This window comes from Lycium ferocissimum, chromosome 9, assembly GCF_029784015.1.
Source record: "Lycium ferocissimum isolate CSIRO_LF1 chromosome 9, AGI_CSIRO_Lferr_CH_V1, whole genome shotgun sequence".
NCBI classification, from domain to species: domain Eukaryota; kingdom Viridiplantae; phylum Streptophyta; class Magnoliopsida; order Solanales; family Solanaceae; genus Lycium; species Lycium ferocissimum.
Genome location: NC_081350.1, coordinates 19,694,752 through 19,718,540, shown reverse-complemented (window position 1 = coordinate 19,718,540; position 23,789 = coordinate 19,694,752). Strand labels below are relative to the sequence as shown.

The 23,789-nt window shown below is 35.5% G+C and overlaps 1 protein-coding gene, 1 long non-coding RNA gene and 1 pseudogene across 2 annotated transcripts; 2 read left to right on the top strand and 1 right to left on the bottom strand.

Annotated features, from left to right (window-relative positions):
* The first annotated feature begins 989 nt into the window (after positions 1–989).
* Positions 990–3,611, top strand: LOC132029818 (uncharacterized). The gene is made up of 2 exons (XR_009407940.1): positions 990–1,990; positions 2,554–3,611. It is a non-coding gene; the product is annotated as an uncharacterized LOC132029818 (long non-coding RNA).
* A 313-nt stretch (positions 3,612–3,924) lies between these two features.
* LOC132029817 (TMV resistance protein N-like) lies at positions 3,925–16,542 on the bottom strand (annotated as a pseudogene).
* Positions 16,543–22,586: 6,044 nt separating this feature from the next.
* On the top strand, positions 22,587–23,732 carry LOC132031645 (uncharacterized). The gene is made up of 2 exons (XM_059421599.1): positions 22,587–23,349; positions 23,467–23,732. Exons 1-2 carry the CDS (start codon positions 22,860–22,862, stop codon positions 23,730–23,732), a joined length of 756 nt encoding a protein of 251 aa, XP_059277582.1. The 5' UTR covers positions 22,587–22,859.
* Positions 23,733–23,789: the final 57 nt, after the last annotated feature.

Below are 23,789 nucleotides of genomic sequence, written 5' to 3'. Positions count from 1 at the left end.
AACTTTTTTTTCCTATAATATTTGTTGTTAAATGAGGTACGGCACAGTCACGCGCAAAGCGCATACGTTGAATTAATAAGGATAAAAAATGGAAAAACAAATCTCAACCACTTCTGCAACCATGCACCACCCCACCCCCCACCCACTCTCGCAACCCATGCACCACTCCCCCCACGCCGCACCCCCACACCCCCACCCGTCAATTAATTTTTTTTATAAATTTTTCTTTTGGGTTTCTACACCACCACGTCCCTCCCCCCCCCAACCCCCAAATTGTTTTTTCTTTTTTCTTAAAAATAGTTTTAGAAGTTTCTTTTTTTTATTTTTTTCAAACCACCCAACCCCCCTCCCGACACCCCCACCACCCCCTCCAATATATATATATTTTTTTTTAAGTTTTGAAAAGTTTTCTTTTTTGATTCTCTACACCCATCCCCCGCACGCACCCCCTACCCCCTCCCGAATTTTCTACTTCCTATTTAATTTTACCTTTATTAAAAAATTATAAAAATTGAAAGTTTGCGTGGTTATTGGAGGGGGTGGTGGGGTCGGGTAAAAATCCGAAAAAAGTAACTTTTAAAACCTTTTTTTAGATTTTTTTTGGTGGGGGGGGGGGGGGTGGTTGTGGTGGTGTAGAAAACCAAGAAAAGAAAATTTAAAACTTAAAAAAAAAAAAATTGAGGGTTGGGTGGATGGGTGTGGGGGTTAATGTGGTATGGGTCCACGCCGGGGGGGAGGGATGTGGTGATTTAGAAAATCCAGAAAAAAATTTAAGACTTCAAAAAATAAAAACAAAAAAAAATTTGGGGGTGGGGGGTTGGTGTGGTATGGGTCCACGCGGGGGGAGGGGGGATGTGGTGGTTTAGAAAATCCAGAAAAAAAAAATTAAAAACTTCAAAAAATAAAAAATTGGGGGTGGGGGTTGGGGGTCGGTGGGTTTGGGTGGTATGGGTGGTGGGATTTGGGGTGGAGTTGTAGGGCTTGGGTGGAGTTATGGGGCTTGGGTGGGTATTTTCTTGAAAATGTTTTCTACCAACCAAACTAACATGAGAAACTAAGTAAAAAATTCACTTATTTTCCGCTACCCAAACGAACATGAGAAAGTAAGTAGAAATTCACTTATTTTCCAAGAACACATTTTTCAGGAAAGCATTTTCCTTGGAAAACATTTTCCTTCATACCGAACACACCCTAAGTCGAAACTAGTTTTGTCTTGAAGCACACGATCTCAAGTACTTGTTTGTCATTCTAACGTGGAACTGAAAAATTTGTAGAGGATAACTGGAATTCGTTGTTCTGGCAGCAGATCATGATGTCTTCTTCCCAGTTTGTGTCCATTTTAATGGCTCAAGAACGTTTGATGACCTGAAGGTTGGCACCTGCTTCTGCACATAACATTGTGACCCTCGATTTTCAGCCATTAGGTTGCTGATTCATGTTCTTTCTTATTTTGATTTGTTTGCATACGATTTTTCTTATGTCTGTTTTATGATCATTTTGGTACATTTTGTCAAAGAAATCTTGAGGTTGTGTGGAGAATAGTTACAATGTTGAGTGAGTGTTTTGTGATTTATGCATATGATGTTTTCCAGGGTTACTTCCAATAGGTTGTTAACCGTTGTCCCTAAGAGTTGGTTGATATGTTGATTCATTGTACTTTTATAACCTGTAACAATTTACTGGAAACTGAGTGTTAAAACATTGCAACTATTAAAGCATCATTACAATGTCAGATTTATGCACTGATAGCATAGCATGTTAGTTCCTCGTCGTTTAAAACTTATGCTTCAGATGATAGATTCCTCAAATTTGCCAAGGGACTAGGAGAATGCTCTAACAATCCATGAAATCATCGACATGCGTACTGCATATGATAACTCGAAACAAATTCTGAAGAAATTGTGAAATAGAGAACGGAATTTGCTTCTGATTCTTCTCAGGGCAGCTCTAGACAAGATTGAGACTATGAAAGCCACAAAGCATTAACTTGGTAAGTGATGTCTTCTGGCAAAAGATTGAAACATGAACAACAGCTTTCCTTTACTTCCTTTAGTTCTTGTGCTTGCTGTTGTTGGAGTATCATGAATGCCTCTGTTTTAAGATTCACTAATTAATATATGAGGCTAGAATCATGCAGATAACGATTATTCTTGTTATTATAGGCAAATAGCGAATTTGGGACATATGTAAAATCACCTTGCAAGTTATTAGTTGTTTATACTAGACTACTAGTAATATTATTGTCATCATACCGTATTTGTATGTCGAGTCCATCTAACAAGGGAAGACACAAAAACATGATTTTTTTTTCTTCAGCTTTAACTTTCTGAGGGGACTTGCTCAGTCTACATCAGTGTAAACTGTTCTTTCAAATCTGCATTTTTCTTGTACTTTCTTTGATCTTATTGTTTTCAATCGACATCTGTGCATCTGTGCAATTCGTTATGACGTTTCTCTCATTTTTATGATTTTCATTTGCTTCATGTAGTGGAATGGATTTTAGCTTAATTTGCTGCCCATCCTTGACTCATTTCTTTTATGGATCATTCTCAGGCTGAATCTCTTCTGATTGGATTATTATCTTACATGTGTGAACAGATAGTTTGCAAATCGGAAGACATTAAAGCCTAAAAAAGGGCAGTCTGGTGCACAAAGCATCCCGTATTAGCAGGGTCTGGGGAAGGGCGGCACTGCAAGGGATGTGATGTAGACAACCTACCCTAATGCAAGCATTAGTGGCTGCTTCTTGGCTCAAACCCGTGATGATTTTGCTGGTGAAAGGGAAGATCCTTCTAGAAAATTTAGTCTTCCAGAGCCAGAGGCAGCGCTACAAGAGCTATTACGTAAATTTTGATTGTTGTTCCTTACAACAATAATCAGCTGATGAATTCTGTTCATCATTGCTCAGATAATGGGAAATAACTCTTTAATCCATAAGTGAAGTATGCTTTGTTCATTGAGCGTATTTGATTCAGAGATTAGCCACTCGGATCCTTCCACCAATAGTTCAGAAAGCTTCCTACTTTCCAGGGAAAACTATTCTCTTTGCCAAGCTGCTCAAAGTTTGAACTATTAAAGCTTCGAGTTGTAAAAGGCAGCCTACAGATGCTGGGACCAGATGGGTAGTTGAAGAAGCATGGAAACCATGCCCCATACATTTGGTTCCACTGTCCGTCTTCCGATTCTGATTTTGTGGATGATTCAATAGAAGTTGCAAAATCATCAGTCAATGAAATCCCAGAAACTGATAAATGTGGATGCAAGCTGGAGGCTTCTTCCGCGATGGAACACTTAAATGATCCTAAAATTAAGTGAGGAAGACGGAGAAGGCAGCTGATAGCCAGTGTATGAAGAATATGGAGGTTGAAAGGCATTTTATCTCGGATAAAAATGACAATAATGATGCCTTTGGAAGGTTCAAAATGGCACCTGATGATTGATGGAGTCTGCAACCAATTTTGTAGCTTGTATATTATTGGCCAATGGAATTCGCTGCTAACTTCCAATATTTAAAGTTATTTGTTTTACCTGCTTAATGTATATGATTCCATTATCACGCAAAACAGACAAGGAAAATGAATTAATATCACTGGGTTGTCGTTAGCATATTTAATCTTTTGATGGTTACGTGAGAAAGTTATTTTCCTTTTAGCATTATGATGTTGGCACTGCAATTTTCCTTTTGTGAAAGCAATATATGTGCTTGCTGTTGTGTTAAGGTACTTTTTGACATATGTACCTTTCTCTACCAGTTGTTTTCTTTCAAATTCTTATCCTAAAAGAGAACATCAGACCTCTATGCTAACCATACAACAGAGGAAGATAACTCATATTCATGCTTCAAATTCTCTTTTGCTGAATGTTTTTCAATGATGTTATTACATGTTATTACTTTTTCAAGATCAACGTCAACAAGAAACAACAGACGGTAAGATAAAAAAGATTGCATATTCCTAATTAAAATTGATCACATCACGCCTAACTATGAATTAGTGCAAACAGTCTTGAAAGGGAAGTGCTTCTACGTAACATTTTGTATCTATTTTGCAAGACATTTGAAAGATCATAAGCCTTTAACTCTACCACAATTAGTGTTCTGTTATATTATCTGATGTAATAGGCAAGTCAACATAAAGACTTTGTTGCTTATTTTCACCTTCACAAGGGAGAACGAACTTCAACTTCACCTCATACTCCAGGTTCCTCCACTGTCACCTTCACGAGGGAGAGCGAACATCAACTTCACCTCGTACTCCAGCTTCCTCCACTGTCTCACGCTGAACTGCATCTTGAATTGTTTCATCGTTTTCCCAACTCCCTACCATAACAAGAAAGACATTTGTATTTAAAAGTTAAATCCGGAAATTTATCCTATTAAGACATCCAGAGTTAAAACAGAGATTTGCCCAAATGTAACAATCATCAGGAGTATTAGTAAGTTTTGCTTAAAATCTGCCAATATTCCAGACGGACTTCTTCCCCTCTCTCACTCTCACTTTATGCCTCAAAAGATTGAATCAAATCGGTAGTCAATAATGAGGAACACCTCTACATACTGTGACTAATCTGGTACTTATATGATTAGGATTCCAAATGAAACAACAATCAGCAGGAACTTTTAATGAAACAAATGCACATATTTAATGTTTCTCTTTCCTACTGTTGTTTATTTTCTGGAAAAAAAAATGCTGTTTGCTCCAATCCTGAAATGAACCTCAACATTTAACTTGGTATAGATATGAAAATGGCCCCGACAAAAATGTATTGCTAAAGTTAATAGACGATCATTACCTTTCAACAAGAAATATTTAAATGCAGATTATGAGAGTAGTTTTTTTTTTTTTTTTTTTTGTCTCAATATGATGACAATCACAATAGTAAGTATCCGGTGACATTCAAGTTTGGTTCTATAAATTAAATCCGGAGTGCTTACTTCCTCAACGTCTTCAGTTTCTTGCCTTTGCGTAACCAATTGTTGATCAAACTGTGGCAATTGCCTCATAAACTCCTCAACAGATGCACTGGACTGAAAACTACACCAAAATGTTACCTCATGAAGGGAAAACTAATTCTGTAACTAATGCAACATATAGTTAAGCTAAGCACTCACCCTTAATGGTTCAGACACAAGGGTCTGAACAGGGATATCTGAAAGTTCTAGCTGTAATCTGCTTTCTCAATCGAGCATTATCACCTTGAACAAGATCTCTATCAGGTAAGAGAATTCTAACTCGAGATGTAAGACAGTAACACACATTTGCAGAGGGTAGCTTTACTTGAGAATCTATTGAAGAAAGAATCATACAATTAGATCTCCTATTTATATATCATATGGGTAATATTTAACCATGCAGAAGGCCAAGTATTTGAAGGAATGATGATACGGAAAGCACCCCTCCCACCTCCATTGGATTGAAGCTCTACTTGGGGCAATGGAGATTACCAGATAGAGGAGAATGTTTCTCTTGGGGAAGCTTGATATAAAGGAATGCATAAGTTGATACTGTGCCATTTTTTGCCAACTATATGGGGATCAGTGCTTAAATATCACACAACAATACCAAAGAATTTTAGAAACATATCCTTATAGAAGACTCCGATTAACCAATTTAACAAAGGAAAAACAGCGAAAGCATTCATCATTTGAAAGCAAGATGTATCAAAATAAGTATGATAATTAATTATCTAGGAGAAAGCCTAGTTCTTCATTCACATTGAAAAGGGTAAGTAAACTAATTAAAGAGACAAAATATTTTATCTCAGAGAACCGTTTTAGAGCCAATTAAGCAAAAAGAACCGCCATTATTTTTCCTCATTTTTAGCATGGCCTCAAGCTCAGGTTCATTTTTATACAACAAACGAAATCCCAACTCCATTTCTCCAGAAAAAGGTAACCTAATAAGCCCACAGTCATTCGGTGCTTTCCATTTGCTTTAGATGTATCTCGTTACTCATCAGCCAGCAAGAGGTACCAAGAAAAAATGAAAATTAAATTCTGGAAAATATTTTGAATAGTTGCACAAGGCAAGAATCTGGGACATATCCATGACATCCTGTCATCATATAAGGGAATCAAATGAGCTGTGGTTTCAATTAAGCTGCCAGAGTGACATAGAACAAGTACCAAGAAGTTATCAGATACATACCGATTCTCAGGCAAATTGACTGTGGTGTGAGGATCACCAGCTGTAAGTTCTTGTTGGTCGCTAAACTATGAAAACTTTTCAGAGCTAGATGATAATCTGCATGCGATGCATCTAATTTTGGTGGAAGTCCTGGCAGCTGTGCAAGACTCTTGCACTCTGTTAAGTCAAAGGATCGAAGAGCACTAAGTTGGCTATGCTTTGAAGCAAATGCTCAAAATCATTTCCCCTACGATAAACTCTTTCAAAGAGGATAAGGATCCAATGCCTTCCGGAAGTTTGTAGTTATTAAGATTCAAAGTTTCCAATGAGCATAATCCTTCAGCCAAGGCTTACTTCTGATTTTTGTTTTGCAAAACTCAAGAATTTAAGCTTTGTTCAAGCGGGCAATGGAAGACGGAGGTCGTGACATTATAGTGCATGTGCCATTAAGCGTTTCCAGATCCCCTATCTCTGCTGGAAAACTTTCAAGCTTAGAGCAAACCGGTACATTTAGACTAACCAAACTTTTCAACCTACAAATGCTGCTCCGAAGAGTTACAAGATTTTCTGAATCTCTCAAATCTAGGTACCTTATCTCACTCTTCAACTCCAAATTTATGCTTCCGAGGTTCTGGAAAATTTTCTAAATTAGAGCATCCCTGTAGATACAGATATTCAAGGGAATTGATGCACAAAGCTGGAAACCTCTTAAGCCGTTTACAATTAGTCAATTCTAATCTAAAGAGCTTTTTGAGAAATCCCAGGGAATGATGAACCTCTTCAAGATTCATACAATTTGACAGATCCAAAGTCTCCAAATTTGGCATCCCCATGAAACCTGGCAACTCTTTAAGCCTCCTACAATCTGATAAGTTCAAGAATTGAAGAACACCAAGTTGGTTTATGCTTCGAGGCAAATACTCAAAATTGTTTCCGGTGAGATACAACTCTTTTAATGAGGATACAGATCCTATGTCTTTTGGAAGTCCTCCATATATTAGATTGCAGTAACTAAGATTCAGAATTTCCAATGAGCGTAACCCTTCATTCACCTGAGGGAACACAAAATACACTTCATATTTGAGGCCTACTTCTGGTTTTTGTTTTGCAAAACTCAAGAATTTAAGCTTGTTTAACCGGACAATGGAGGGCGGAGGCTGTGAGATTCGAGTATTTTTGGCATCAATCCACTCCAAGTTTTCTAAATCCCCTATTGTTTCTGGAAAACTTCCAAGTTTTGAGCAACTCGATACATTTAGACTGACCAAACTTTTCAACTTACAAATGCTGATCGGGAGTGCTAGAATTTCTAAACCCCTCAAATCTAAATCCTTTATCACACTGTCTAGCATGTGATTCTCTAACTCCAGTTTCATGCTTCCAAGGATTTCTGGAAAATTTTGTAAACTAGAACACCCCTGTAGCCACAGATATTCAAGGGAATCAATGCACAAAGCTGGAAACCACTTAAGGCGTTTACAGTTAGTCAATTCTAATGTACAGAGCTTTTTTAAAAATCCCAGGGAATGATGAACCTCTTCAAGATTCATGCAATTTGACAGATATAAAGTCTCCAAATTTGGCATCCCCATTATGTCTGGCAACTCTTTAAGCCTCTTCCCATCTGAAAAGTCTAATAATCGAAGACCACCAAACTGCACTATGCTTCGAGGCAAATGATCAAAGTTATTTCCAGCGTGATACAACTCTTTCAAAGAGGATAAACATTCAATGTCTTCCGGAAGCCCTCCGTCTATTAGATTGCAGTTACTGAGATTCAAGATTTCCAATGAGCGTAGTCCTTTAGCCACTGGGGGGAACACAAAGCGCACTCCATCTTCGAGGCCAACTTCTGATATTTGTTTCGCAAAACTCAAGAATTTAAGCTTGTTCAACCGGACAACAGAAGGCGGAGGTTGTGAGATTAGAGTATCTCTAGCATCAAGCTGCTCCAAGTTTTCTAAGTCCCCTATCTCTTCTGGCAAGCTTTCAAGTTTTGAGCAATACGACACATTTAGACTAACCAAACTTTTCAACCGACAGATGCTGCTTGGAAGAGCTACAAGGTCCTTTAAACAGCTCAAATCTAGCTTGGCAATATGAGTTTGGTACTGGATAGATGATGGTAGTTCCCTTATCCCAGAGCCTCCCATGTGAATCTTTAACTCTAGCTTCATTCTTCCTAGGATTTCTGGAAATTTCTCTAAACCAGAGCAATCTTGTAGATACATATATTCAAGAGATTCCATGTTAACACATGGAAACCTCTTAAGGCTTTTACAATCACGCAAATTTAACTCAACGAGTTTTTTGGAACATCCCAGGGAATGGTGAACCTCTTCGAGATTACTACAATCTGACAGACTCAAATACTCCAAATTTGGCATCCCCGAGCAATCCGGTATTTGCATCAGGTGCTTAGAGCCACTGAGATTTAGCGTCCGTATATATGGAAAATGTTGTTCAAATAAAAAAAGGAATGAGATAGAAAAAAATGAACAACAAGGTAAAATGGAAAATACTTGAGTGAGTTTTAAAATTGAGCTTCTTACTTAAAATGATGATGGGACGATTTGGAAAAAGACATAAAGATCTTATATCAATCTTGAAAACTACTGATAAATCAAGAATCATATGAGATTGAAAGGGTTCTATATATTTTGTGATTTACAATTCATGAACTAGAGACTATTTATACACAAATACCTACATAATTACAAGCATGATTCTAGGCGTATATCTTGCACAATATCAAGCCATATCTTCCACAGTATTAAGGGTGTGATTCTGCATATTTAAAGAATATATAAAATCATATTTGACAATAAAACCATGTCTGATATGGTCATCAAATCTGAGAACAGACCAAAATAATGCATAATGCATATATTTTAGTTTAGGAATTAATGTAACATTTTTCATCTAAGGACATGCATCACAATCCTAGGAAAAGCCAACATAGGAAGTATCTCGAATACAACAGGACAAAAGCAATAATAATATTTGCCAATATCAGGACGACGATGGTCGCAGAGAAAACTAAAAATAAAAATAAACATAATTCAGCTACTGTACCTTTCTTCCCGTCCATAAATAATGCAGTGAACTGGACACGGGTTGAAGATGAACAAGCCTTTTGGGTTCAAAACTAGCTAGCAGTGATTCCCAAGGATAGTGATTCCAGACAAACCAACGTTGGGGAGGTACTCAATGGAACCATCATGGCAATTGGAGCCATCATCGATATGTGGATTCACGTTCCCACGTATGTATAATATCCTAAGCCTTTTCATATTTTTCATGGCCTCTTTGCTAAAAGAAATCTATATATTATTAAAAAGAGGATAGTTTTAGGACAAAAGTTAGTTAATTAGTTATTTTAGTTACTGTTTTGAATTTGAATTAAAAATAATTGGGAAGTTATCAAGTGATAAAGTTAATATCTAAAATAAAAAAATAACAAAAGCAGGTACAATTTGGTTCCACCAAATCAGTATAACGGTCCGGAACTTCCAAACGGTTAGGACTCTTTACCTTTTTTAAGGTTATCAGATTTTTGGACAAAGAGCAAATACAGTGCATTTGTATATTGGAAGTGTATAATGGAAATTACTTATTCTGAAACCTATTTTATTTTAAACTTATTTTAAATTTAAATTGGGAAGTTACTTCCCACTTTTCACATTCTCCACCAAAAGGTGAGTGCCAGTTTAAAGCGCAACACAAAGTAGTGGAAGCAAATATGTACCAAGTAGAAGTTATTCCCTCCGTTCATTTTATTTTCATTAGCGGAAACAAATCTTTGGCCTACTTTGTATGTATTAATTCCTTTTCTCTTTCTCTTCTCTCACGTTTCATTTTCTTCTCATTGTCGGTTTTTAATTCTTTCTTGCTATCTTTTTTTATGTGGCTTGACAAGTTGGTGTAGTGGTTCGTACATGAAAGGATCTGCAATTGATTATTGTTTTCTAGCTAATGTTATTGATTTTGAAGCCTTTGCAAAGAAGATAGCAAGTAAATTATGGCATCTGTACAATTTTCTTTTCATAGTTTACTGTTTTTTCTACATTCATGGGTATATCATTTTGGTATTAGGTGAATTGGGTAACCAAATATATTCCTCTGATGTACACAAGATATTTGATTATATGCCTAGAAGATTTGGATAATGTGTTTTTACTCTTCTCTTCTGACAGTTGCTCTACAATATAGATTCTCTACTTGCTGACTCGATGTGCTAATGTTTCTCTTTATCCCTCTTTACACTGCACTAAGCTATACGGAGGTATTTTTTAAATTCAACACCATTTTTATTTATGCCCTGAAGATTTATTTATTTTCCCGTAAGTTTTTTTTTTTTTTTTTTTTTTAAATTTCTCTTTTCCTTACTAATCTTGAAAATCTCCTTTCTTCTGTGGTTAGAGATCAAACTGTGCTCTTTGTTTATGTATTTAGAAGATTCGGTTTCCCAACGTCTGCATTTATCAGTGCTATGATTGCTTTACAGATGAACTAACGCAGTCTTTGCCCTCCCTTCTTCTGTGGTAAATGATGATTTTTTTTATAGTCAGATGGTTTTAACAGACTTCTGCTCTTATTGTGCTTTATTATGGAAATCACAAGTTTGGTCGTTACCGACTCTGATGGACAAAGCATGAAGTAAACACCGAAAAGGGTCGTGAAAATAAGAAAATTTTGAAAATAAAACATACTGGATAAAAGAATCATTGTTACTTTTAAGCTGGCAGCTTGAGTTAGTTTGGGATGTATATCTTTCTTGGGGATAAAGTATTTTTTTTTACTATTATGTTATGTTGGTCATGTGTCGTGGTTAGTTTAGAACCATGGGGAATTTTGATTTTATATTTTCCCATTGGCCCCTGAGCTTTTTGATTTTCTTAATCTTAAGATTTGGGGCTAGATCACCTAGCTTACAAAGGAGGTAAGCTCTCACAGAAAGAAGTGCATATTGCTAGATTCTTATTTTTAAGTCTTAAAAAGAATTGAATGAAGTCTGGTACTGTTGATTTGTCTTTGCAATGCTCTGTAGACTGATAAAGAATGATTTAGTTTTAATTTTCTGCCACATCTCTTTATATCAGTTGCCTCTATATTTATTTATCATTTGGAGATAATCAGTCTCAATCAAAACACCACCTTTATTATAATAAAAAGTCATCAGATGTAGCAGTATCTATTAGAATGTGTGAATAATAACTCCTAAAATGGTGTCATGTTCATGTCTTCTAGGTAGAGAACAGATATGAAACAAATTAATATATCTCCGGCAAGCAGGAATTGAGTGAGTTGTTGTCATTTGTTGCCAAATATTGCAGCACTATCATTCTTCATGCCTGGGTTGCGACACTTATATGGACTGCAAATATGTTGTTCTACTTCTTATTTTTACTTTTACTATTTCATTTGTCTTTATAATGTTTTCTAAGTTCAAATAGCAGTAAATATTTGATCTAATAATTTAGAAGAGGAGAATAGAGATTTTAATGCATTTTATTCATCAAAAGGGTTTCTTTTTTCAATTCTGACATTTCAAGTCTTACTATTAAAAGAGAGAACAAGGTAAGACAAGTGAATATATTTGGTCTTATGATAAATGAAAAGAATCGACAGTGAAATTCATTGTAAATAGTGTATTCCCGAAACATAGATCAACTTTTGTGATTATGTGAATGCATTTGAAGTACTATATATTTTAATGAGACATTTTCCTGAGTTTTCTTCATAGTAGTATTTGATTTGTGTAATGTGACCACAATATTAATGAAGATGATAGGTTCGGATTGTCAACAACTAAGGTTTGCTTAATTCTACTTCAGGTTCTTGGTCAAAAGTTTGGTTTTAACACTCATACATGGGAAAATTTTGAATGCTACATGTCTTTTTTATTTTATTTCTCTTAGTTGGTGCACTCTGCTACTTTTTCTGTGTCTAAGTTGTGATCTGTTCTTTTTACATAACAGATGGCAGGACAAAAAATTTGCAAGGTCATTAATTGCTTTGTACTGAGTGTTTGTTAATTTCAACTACATATGTTTTAAGAAAGGATGTCGTTCAAAGAAACGTTGTGTCATTCTAACAACTTATGTATCTCCTCTTTCCATAAAGAAGAAATCAAATAAGAAATCAAATTCGCAAGCGAAACCTTGCAATGTAAGCTCCTTGGAACAAAATATCTAAATTACGCAACAATTACAAAGTCTGAGGACAATTAAATGCTTACTCTAAAACCTCAACAAGGAACACGTGCAAGCATTTGCTATGTGAAGTTGTTGCTCCAATAAATGCACCATTACTGAAAGTACTTGCTCAAACATATGCAACTAAAACATATGTCTACTCACGTAAAGCTACGAATTTTATCTCATCTATGATGGTGTCTATGAGAGATAAAGGTAAAAAAGAGTTTTTGAAGGAAAACCCAAAGAACACCGAAGATTTAATCGATAGCAACTATTCACTTACCTTTGGTGCAAATTGAATTAGATTTTGTAAATGAAGAGAAATTCCTATTGCGGGTTATAGAACCACTAGGTAGGTAGATACGGATCCCTTATTTTGGTTTCTTTTTTTTTTTGGGAGATAATTTGGATGCATAATCTTTCTCGTTTATTTCGTTTATAAGACAATTTCCATTTCAAAAAAAATAAATGAAAGTTGATGGTTACGAGTGTTGGATTTTCTACTGAGATTGTTCCTATATTTTCGGTTCTACAAATATGTAGACTTGAGGTAATAAGGGGCATTGATACATTTATATTCCTTAAATGAAAATATCTTCTCTATGTTTGTATACAAGTTGCAGAAGTATGTATCACAACTCGATATCTTGCTCCTCATTATGTATCACAACTCCGGTATCTTGCTCCTCATTCTCTTTTACAACCTAATTTATATCACCCTAGCCACCTATCTAAATAGTAGGAAACATACACAGAGTGGAACACCTCAGTTTTTGCGCACTTTTACTATAAGTTCTTTTGATTACACTACTGCTTTTCGGAGGTTATTTTCCTTTTTTAGGTACTTTTGTCTGATGCTATAACTTTGCACTGTTCTTCTTGACTTTCAAAATTTAGGTGCAAAGTTGCAGCTTGCTTATTTCTGCTGATGAAACACTTCACAAATGCTTTGCTGCAAAATAGCCTACTTAAAACAAATGATCTCTTTGGGTTTTGACCAATCTTTTCGCTTCACATAGCACATTTTCTTTCTAGAACTTCATTATTTGTTGTTTTTAATTGTTCTTTCCTTATGTTTCCTTCCGGTATTTTAAAAGATCCTCAAGAGTAGTTTAAGAAAGGAAAATAACAAAGCAAAGCCACGAAAAGAAAATGATTTTGTTGTAAATGTAATGTTGGCTCTAGAGTGCAAAAGACTGTATATTGTTGGAAGAAATGGTCAGTAATGAAATAGTAGTTGTTACATATACCAAAGGAAAATGTTATCTGTAACAAGATTGATCCAAGAAAAATGAGAATATAAAATCTGCAATATACATCTGTTTCTATCATGTCTCTTCCCCCTTTTTTTCTTTTTCTTTGAAATGATCTGCGCATCGCGCGGGTACGTATACTAGTATTATTAAAATAAGGATACCAGATTGCTTCAATTATTTTGGTCCTCTGGTAAAAAGATCATTAGTCTAAAACTTTAAATGTTGTATAAATCTGCTTGTCAATATAACTACTTACTCACTCCTTGCGATGACAAATCTCGTCATGTTTTGTACTATTTATTGTTGCACTTGAAGTTCTAGAAGAGCACTGTTAAAAACTTTTAAGGTATTATATTATTTAGGTCTCTTTTCAGAATATGTTGCTTAAGGGAAATACTTTGTGCAATTAATTCTATAATTATTTTTTCTAATAATACATTTTCCGAGATGTTCTTTAGAGTCAAGTCTAAAAGCTTTTTATGTTGTGATAAAACAAAGATGTAATTGAAATAGTACCAACAAATTGTCATTTTCGAAAATAAAAAATAACCACGGCAAAAAGAATTCATGATTGAGTTGTTATGTATAAAATATCATGCAAATTTCAAATTAATCCAAAGAATGAAGTTGGATTGAAAACTTAAGAAGCTACAAGTCTAATTCATGGCTTAATAACATAAGACAGAAAAATTAGGCCGCCTTAGGCAATTAATTTTTCATTTGCTTCTCCTACTAAAGTAAACAAGTAAAATGACTTACGTGCGAGAATTTGAAGCAAGAGAAACAAACATTTGGAATTGACCCTATATGTCTTTGGAACATGAAGAATAGAAATTGAAAAATATTGCATTGTTTAGCCTACTAACCATATTGTTGACCACCACTTCTTCGAAATCTTCTGCGAGCCACAGTCTACTACGTTCTCCCGGTTCCTTTTGCATGTTCACCACATATTTACCCATATCTTGTATTAAATCATGCATTTCAATTGTATCTTTTTCAGATAGAAACACAAGGGATTTTTCAATTAGGCTATCCAATCCATATTCAGCTCCAATATGACAGCTCTCAAGAATTTGCATGATCTCATCTTTTTTCCTCCCTCGTAAGAAGCATGCTATGTCTAGAAATATGTCTTGTTGTATGGGCTCCAGTCCATCATAACTAATTTTGAGCTTGTCAATAATTTCTAAACTAGAGTTATTTTTCATCTGCTCTATAGCACTTCTCCACACATTTATATTCCTTTTATGTAAGAAAGAACCCCACACTTTGAGGGCTAAAGGAAGGCCTTTAGCATGATTTACTACCTCGAAGGAAAGCTTCATAAAACACTTACTTGGAACTTCTTTTTTGAAAGCATGTTGATTGAACAATTGAGTAGCTTCATGATCAGGTAGTGTAGTCACTTCATAGATTGCATCATCCTTCTCTATGAGATGTCTGTTTCTAGTTGTTACAACAACTCTACTGCCATTACCAAACCAATCAAGATCACCTGCTAAATACTCCAAATGATCAGTATGATCTATGTCGTCAAGCACAACTAGCACCTTTTTAGAACAAAGTCTGCTCCGAATCATGTCTTTACCGTTAAACTTATTATTGACATAATCATCTTTTCTTCTTAACAGTTCAGAGAGGAGGGTATTTTGTAAAGAATGCAATTGATTCTTTTTTTCATTTTCTTTTACATCCGCAAGAAAACAAGCAGCTTCAAATTGATAATATAGAGTATCAAAAATAACTCTTGCTATTGTCGTCTTACCAACACCTCCCATGCCCCATATCCCCACAATCCGAACATCATCAGTTTCCATATCAAATAGGGACTTTAATTTCTCTAAATGAACATTCATTCCCACAACATCTCGCAAAGAAGATAAAGAAGCACTCTTGCATAATTTGGAAGAAATTTGCTCGACAATCTGCTGAATATTCTTTGACTCAACCCTACATAAATAAGAAGATTAATTGTGGATGTAAGAAAGTCAAGAATTAGTAAGTATTTCATACTGTTGATGCATAAATATATAAAAAGACTGCACATAAATCAAACTCTTGAAGAACTAATCCGAATATTATACATGTAAGAATGTTAATGAGAAATTCAAGTGATAGGAACTATAATGTCTTCTAGCAGATAAAAACATATAAATCATCTGTCAATCCTTGTTACCAGAAATCATGAAATAAAATATTTCTAATGTCTAATGTACATATAAAATTAAATAATTGCATATATTTTTTTACTCACCCTTGGCGGATGTCATATCCTTTTAGATTTGCGGCAGCAGTTAGGGCAGTCCTCCATCCTTGCACCTTCTGCATTCCTTCAACATCATCCTTACACATTGATTCATGTTTGACAAAGGCTTCAGCAAAGCTCTCCCTCTGGTTTCGAACTTCTGATGGATCCACATCATAGAAGACAGGTATGACAGTTTGTCCATTATCGTCCTTGCATTTCATGATCTTCACTAGTTCATCTAAGCACCACCTCGATGTAGCATAATTCTTTGAGAAAATGATAACGGCAACTTGAGACTCTTGGATAGCTTTCAAGAGTTCTTCTGTGATGGATGTGCCATGCTTTAGCCTTTCATCATCTTCAAAGCTGAATATTCCTCTATTTCTCAAACCTTCATACAAGTGACTTGTAAAATTTCTGCTAGTATCTTTGCCTCTAAAACTTAGAAAGACATCATACTTCCATCGAGGACACTGTGAATTACCCGCAGAAGAACATGATGCCATTGATTTAGTTAATTTGTTGAAAATTGAGAAGAAAAATAAACTGTGTGGATAGATTTGTGGTTGTGATAGGAGATAAATTGATGATATTTTGGACGAAGTTATATATAGGACTTCAAATCTACTCCACAGAATTATTGCTATTGGTCTAGTCAACTGGTATATACTGTAGCATTAGATGTGATACATTATCATTGAATATTATTTATAACAATAGTAAGAAGTAGGAAATTTCTGTGAAGCTTCTTAATACTCTTTGAACTGTAACTAAAGGAAGTGGGAACTTCCTTTCAAAGACCCACCTCTCCACCCTTTGTGGCTCCTGCACTAAGACTCCACAATAATATGTATACAATGGACAGCTCAAAGTACAAGCCGATAAAGCTACAATTAAAAGAATATACTTGGAAGAACATCCCAAATGTGAAGAAACGAAAATTTGTGTGAAGTTTCACCAGTTGGATAGAATTATTGCTCCAGAAGTCCAAACACCAACGTCCCTTTCTCTTCTCTGCCGAAAATTGTTGTCATATTAATCAATTGATTGAATTGTTTTTAATTTTTCACGAAGTTGAAAAAGTCTTTGTCCAGCAAAATATTTCTCTAATAAAAATAATCTAAACAAAAACGGAGAAAAATGAAACTTTACTCAACAATTTATGAGCTTGTATTTGAAATTGTAAAATACTATATTAATGGGTAAAAGTAAGGTAATACAATTCACAAAGAACAACAGCTGTAAGACGACTTGACTTCATTGTGATTGAAGATAACAACCAATTAAAAGCACCATGGTCCTATTTTCTTTGTGCAGATGGAAAAGTAGAAACAAAAGAATGTTACTTTTTCCAAAAGCATATTTGTTAGTTTAATAAGCAATTTCCAGAATCTATATAGAGTGAAATGAACACATATTTCATGTTTTACTTTCCAGCTACTGTTGTGTATCCTATAAGAAGTTGCTTTATTCCCTCTAGTCAAATTGAATGTCCATGTTGGAAAACGACATTGTGTGCGCAAGCCATTTAATTTGTACACCATTGTCGTAAAAAAAAAACATTGATTGTCACCTTTCGTCGATTCCCTTGTAAAGTTTTTGAAGCTAGGTATTGCAAGCGAAAACTTATGATGTCAAGACAATGGAAATTATTTTGCTCATTTTTTCATGGAGGGACCTGTTCTAGTGAAGGACCAAAAGCTAAAAAAACATAGTATAAGGCTATTTTAAATGAGAAATACGATTTACCAACTAAATGTCAAGAACATAATAATGAACAGAGTTGTTAATGCTCTACTCTACTTCTGATCAGAATTATTATTGAGTATTCTTTGATCTGCAATATAAGCTAGTATGAAAGTTCCTTCAAAGACCCAACCCTCCTTGCACTAAAGCTCCACTGTTATATGTACACAATGGACAGCTCAAAGTACAAGCCGATAAAGCTACAAATAAAAGACTATACGTGGAAGAACATCCCAAATGTGAAGAAACGAAAATTTGTGAGAAGTTTCACCAGTTGGATAGAATTATTGCTCTAGAAGTCCAAACGCCAGAGCCCCTCTCTCTTTTTGCCAAAAATTGTTGTCATACTAACCAATTGATTGAATTGTTTTTAATTTTCCAAGAAAGTCGAAAAGTCTTCGTCCAGCAAAATATTTCTCTAATAAAAATAATCTAAACAAAATGGATAAAGATGAAACTTTACTCAACAATTTGTGAGCTTGTATTTGATATTTTAAAATACTATATTAATGGGTAAAAGTAAGGTAATACAATTTCTTTGTCACCGACAGCAACTGCAAGACGACTAGACTTCATTGTGATTGAAGATAACAACCAATTAAAAGCACCATGGTCCTATTTTCTTTGTGCAAATGGAAAAGTGGAAACAAAAGAATGTTACTTTTCCAAAGCATATTTGTTAGTTTAATAAGCAATTTTCAGAATCTATATAGAGTGAAATGAACACATATTTCATGTTTTTCTTTCCGGCTACTCTTGTGTATCCTTTAAGAAGTTGCTTTATTCCCTCTATTCCTAAATTGAATGTCCATGTTGGAACATCACATTGTGTGCACAAGCCAGTTTGTACACTATTGTCATAGAAAAAATACATTGATTGTCACCTTTCGTCAATTCCCCTGTAAAGTTTTTGAAGCTAGGTAGTGCAAGCGAAAACTTATGGTGTCAAGACAATGGAAATTATTTTGCTCACTTTTTCATGGAGGGACCTGTTCTAGTGAAGGACCAAAAGCTTTAAAAAAACGTAGTATAAGGCCATTTTAAATGAGAAATACGATTTACCAACTAAATGTGAAGAACATAATAATGAGCAGAATTGTTAATGCTCTACTCTAATTCTGATCAGAATTATTATTGGGGATTCCTTGATCCGTAATATAGCAAGTATGAAAGTTCCTTCAAAGACCCAACCCTCCTTGCACCAAAGCTCCACTGTTATATGTACACAATGGGCAACTAAAAGTACTAGCCGATGAAGCTGCAAATAAAAAGAAGGGTAATATCCTAGCAATTTCTTTAGAGTTAGATTTCTCACATGGTCATTCAACTAATGATCATCTCTCTTCTTTATTCCAATTTTCTCTGTTGTTGAGTGACCATATGAGAAATCAACTCATTTCTTTGTCGATGACTTGACTTCATCCATTCATTGTGATTGAAGATAACGACCTATCAATAGCGTACTATTTTTTAATGGAAAGTGAAAACAAAAGTGGGTCCATACCTTATAATTCTCTTCAAAAAGAATATTGTGTATCTCACGAAAATCCCCAATGGTGGTGCAACTTGCAATGTTTGTCATAATGTCCATGAAATCCTACCTCGCACGGCGACAATTTTGCTACTATAGGTCTTTTGGCCTTTGCCACTAAGTGTCTGTTCGTCTTCCTACCTATATATACATATATAGAGCTAGTTAAGCCGTCAATTAACTTTTGAACCTATTCATTGATGACTTCTAATATCCATATAAGTGTAAAAATTCAGACCCCACAAATAATGATTTTATTATAAGAACACATAATCCAAGACACAAGTGTATCAAGACCACGAAAAACTACCTATGCAATTGTAATTTCACCAGAAACTACCTATGCAATTCTAGTTTCTTGGCCAATTAAGCACTATAAGGATAAAATCACGGAACAGCCAAATATTAAGATATTCAAGTTTGAAGAGTTAATTAACAAGGAGTTGGAAGTAATGTAGGAAAACAACTGCTTAGAATATTTCAACTAAGAGATTTTACAAATACCTTGATAATAAACATATCTCCAATGGCATTGAAGCTATTGGATAGTAACATGGAGAGATCAATGAAATAGATTGAAACAGAGATGTTTGGTTTAAAATCAAGGATGATAGATATAGACACACCGTGAATCTGAATAATCAGAATTGTAGCTCCAGGGCTGTGATACTCAAGGAAATTTCTTGTGCACATGCCACAGTTGCCGTGCATCGTAGGAATTAATATGAACCAATTGACTGGGTTGATTGTTATTATACCATGAAGACTTATGTAACTTGGAGACTTATTCTCATCTCCTGTAAACAACAAAAGATGGTGCCCAAGAAATGATAGGCCTCTTGTTGGCTCTTCAATGGTATGTAATGTTCATTCAAATAACGAATGACAAAATCATCATTCCAACTGTAGACATATTACACATCCAGTTAGCCAACTATATTTCTAACTCACCTTGAAATATGACCAAGAATACTTAGCACATCAACGTGTCCATTAAATTATGTTGAGAATCGTCGGGCACAACTTGAATTTTATCATTGCAAAGTAAAGACCAACTTCGGTCTTACACTAATTTTTTTTCTTTTGCACTCACACTTTAGCAACTCTCTTTGTTGCTCTTTACTATTGGTCACTTGATCACTCACTTGTTGCTTGCTTCAGCAACACTCTTATCTTGAGCACACACTCCTTACTTGAGCACACACTCCTTACTTGCCCTCACTTCTTGAGCTCCTCTAACTCTCTTGCTTTCTTACAACTCAAATGACCACCTCTATTTATAGATGGAGATAGAATGATCTAGTGAGAGAGATATTTATAACTTTCTCTAGAATATTCCTAAATATCTTTTTCTAGAATCACTCTAGAATTCTCATTCTAGAGTGCTCCTCCCTATACTCTACAACTCCTTAATTATTCTAGATTCTTCATGAAATATCTTAGATATTAATTAAGTTGGTGATGAATTCTTAACAAATTACTTCAGTGATTGTTCCTTATCTCCTTTATACAAAAAAAAAAAAAAAAACCCGTTATATTTTTTTCTTTTCGTGGGCAAGCTATGTCACATTGATATTAAATTCAAATTCAGGTGAATCTGCTACTAGTACTACATTAACTTTTTTATCTCCCTTTTTTTTCATGCTCTTTTTTGTCATTTCAATTTTCAATTAAGTGAGAATTTGATTAACAATTCAAATAAGGAAGTGATTTATATTGGTCATCCATACACTGATCATGGTCGTCTCATCGTAATGTCATACAATTTTGATAAATTTACTGGTATGGCCAATATTTTTTGTTGTTGTGGTCTGCCATTAGGCCAGGCTACACAGACACTTGTGATTCTAGACCTTGAACCCATCCCGGTTAGAACTTATGAGCAAATTGTATTTGGGTAATTTTGATCTTTGTTCGTCAATCGAAAAGAGGAAGTGATAATGTTGAAATAGTTGATGGTAATCTTAATTAGTTCATACATTAAGCTAAATTATTGTATACACTAAAACGTGAAGTCATATTCTTTTTATGACTTTATTAGCTATTTTATTTTATTTTATTTTCCTAGAAACTACATAGACTTCATAAGATTGTCACCTATTTAATAGTAGTATTCAGAAAAGGGCAGGTGGAATATCTATTGTAGTACGAGTAGTAGTTTTTTTCATAGCCTGTAGGATGTGTCTATTTTGTCGATTTTTATGGAAGAAGTTTGACATCTAAATTGAACTTTGAGGGACAAAATAATTAAGTTTCACTTTAAGCAACAAAATCTAACAAAACTAAACTTTGAGGGACAAAATAATTAATTTCACCTTTTAAACAGCAAAATCTAACAAAACTGAACTTTGAGGGACAAAATAATCAACTTCACCTTTTAGGCAACAAAATCTAACAAAACTGAACTTTGAGGGTCAAAATAATTGATTGTCACCTTTTAAGCAACAAAGTATAACATATAAAAGCACAAGTTTAATTTGTACTTCCTAGCTCTATCGGTCCAAAGAACACCTTTACTCAACAATTTGTGATCTTGCATTTGATATTTTAAAATACTATATTAATGGGTAAAAGTAAGGTAATACAATTTCTTTGTCATCGACAGCAACTGCAAGACGACTAGACTTCATTGTGATTGAAGATAACAACCAATTAAAAGCACCATGGTCCTATTTTCTTTGTGCAAATGGAAAAGTAGAAACAAAAGAATGTTACTTTTCCAAAGCATATTTGTTAGTTTAATAAGCAATTTTCAGAATCTATATAGAGTGAAATGAACACATATTTCATGTTTTTCTTTCCAGCTACTCTTGTGTATCCTTTAAGAAGTTGCTTTATTCCCTCTAGTCCTAAATTGAATGACCATGTTGGAACATGACATTGTGTGCACAAGCCAGTTTGTACACCCTTTGTCATAGAAAAAAAAAAACATTGATCGTCACCTTTCGTTAATTCCCTTGTAAAGTTTTTGAAGCTAGGTAGTGCAAGCGAAAACTTATGGTGTCAAGACAATGGAAATTATTTTGCTCACTTTTTCATCGAGGGACCTGTTCTAGTGAAGGACCAAAAGCTGAAAAAACATAGTATAAGGCCATTTTAAATGAAATACGATTTACCAACTAATGTGAAGAACATAATAATGAGCAGAATTGTTAATGCTCTACTCTAATTTTGATCAGAATTATTATTGGGGATTCTTGATCCGTAATATAGCAAGTATAAAGTTCCTTCGAGGACCCAACCCTCCTTGCACCAAAGCCCCACTGTTATATATCCTAGCATCCACAAATAAAAAGAAGGGTTATATCCTAGCAATTTCTTTAGAGTTGATTTCTCAAATGGTCATTCAATAAATGATTATCTCTCTTCTTTATTCCAATTTCCTGTTGTTGAGTAAGCATATGAGAAATCAACTCATTTCTTTGTCGACGATTTGACTTCATCCATTTATTGTGATTAAAGATAACGACCTGTTAGAATATATGTCAATATCTTCTGATTAGTGTAGATCTTCTATTTATGGACATTGTATATTTAGCTCCTGAATGGCAAGTAAGTAGGTCCTAGTTTAGAGCCTTACCTTATGTAGCTTAGCTTGTATATATCATTGGGGAAATTGGTGGTGAAGGGCAAGGAAATAACTTCTTTCATGGTATCAGATTTCTAGCAAAAGATCCTACCTCTTCCACACCCTAGCCGCCCATCTTCTTGCTCCATTCTTTCAACTTCTTCTCCACATTCTCCACCTCCATGGGTGACTCAAAGTCATCTTTCCACCCTGCTCTTGCTGTTTCAAACATCAAGAATCTTGTTCCTATCACTCTTGAGATGGAGAACGTTCAATATGCGACATGGGCGGAGCTCTTCAAAATTCACGCAAGATCCCATAAGGTCCTTGATCATATTATTCCTCCGGCTTCGGGCAAGGAGAAGATGCCTAAGACCGACGAGGAGAAGGAACTGTGGTCCACTCTCGATGCAACAGTTCTTCAGTGGATCTACGCCACTATCTCACATGATCTGTTACACACCATTCTTGAACTCGACACCACGGCAATGGAGGCTTGGAATAGGTTGCGTGATATCTTCCAAGATAACAAACACTCCCGTGCCGTTACACTTGAGTATGATTTCACTCACACACAAATGGAGAATTTCCCAAATGTCTCTGCTTACTGTCAACATCTCAAGTCGTTGTCGGATCAACTTAAGAGCGTCGGCTCTCCGTTGGACAATACAAGTTGGTTCTCCAACCGGTTTCGGGCCTTACCGAGTCATACAAAGGGGTGGCCACACTACCCGTCAAAGTGACCCTGCGCTCAATTTTATCAAGCCCGCTCAATGCTCGTTCTTGAAGAAGCGGGACTGAAGAAGGCGACTCAGACCACCGATTCTGCCATGGTGGCCCGTGACTTGGATGATTCCCACGAGAATGTTGATCAACATTCTAACCACCGTAATAATTATGGTGGGAAACGGCACCAACACCGAAACAATTCTGGGAAGCAGCGTTCTTCGTCCGGTGGTCGTGGCGGCGGCAAAGGCAGTTCTGGTAGTAGCTCCAGTGGTGGGGGCAAAGGCGGCGGCACCAACAGGTACGGTGGCCGGCAGCAAGCCCTGTAATCGCTGGTCGTTCGCAAAGCCGGCCTTGGCCATGGATGCGCTGGGCAAGCCCACCGT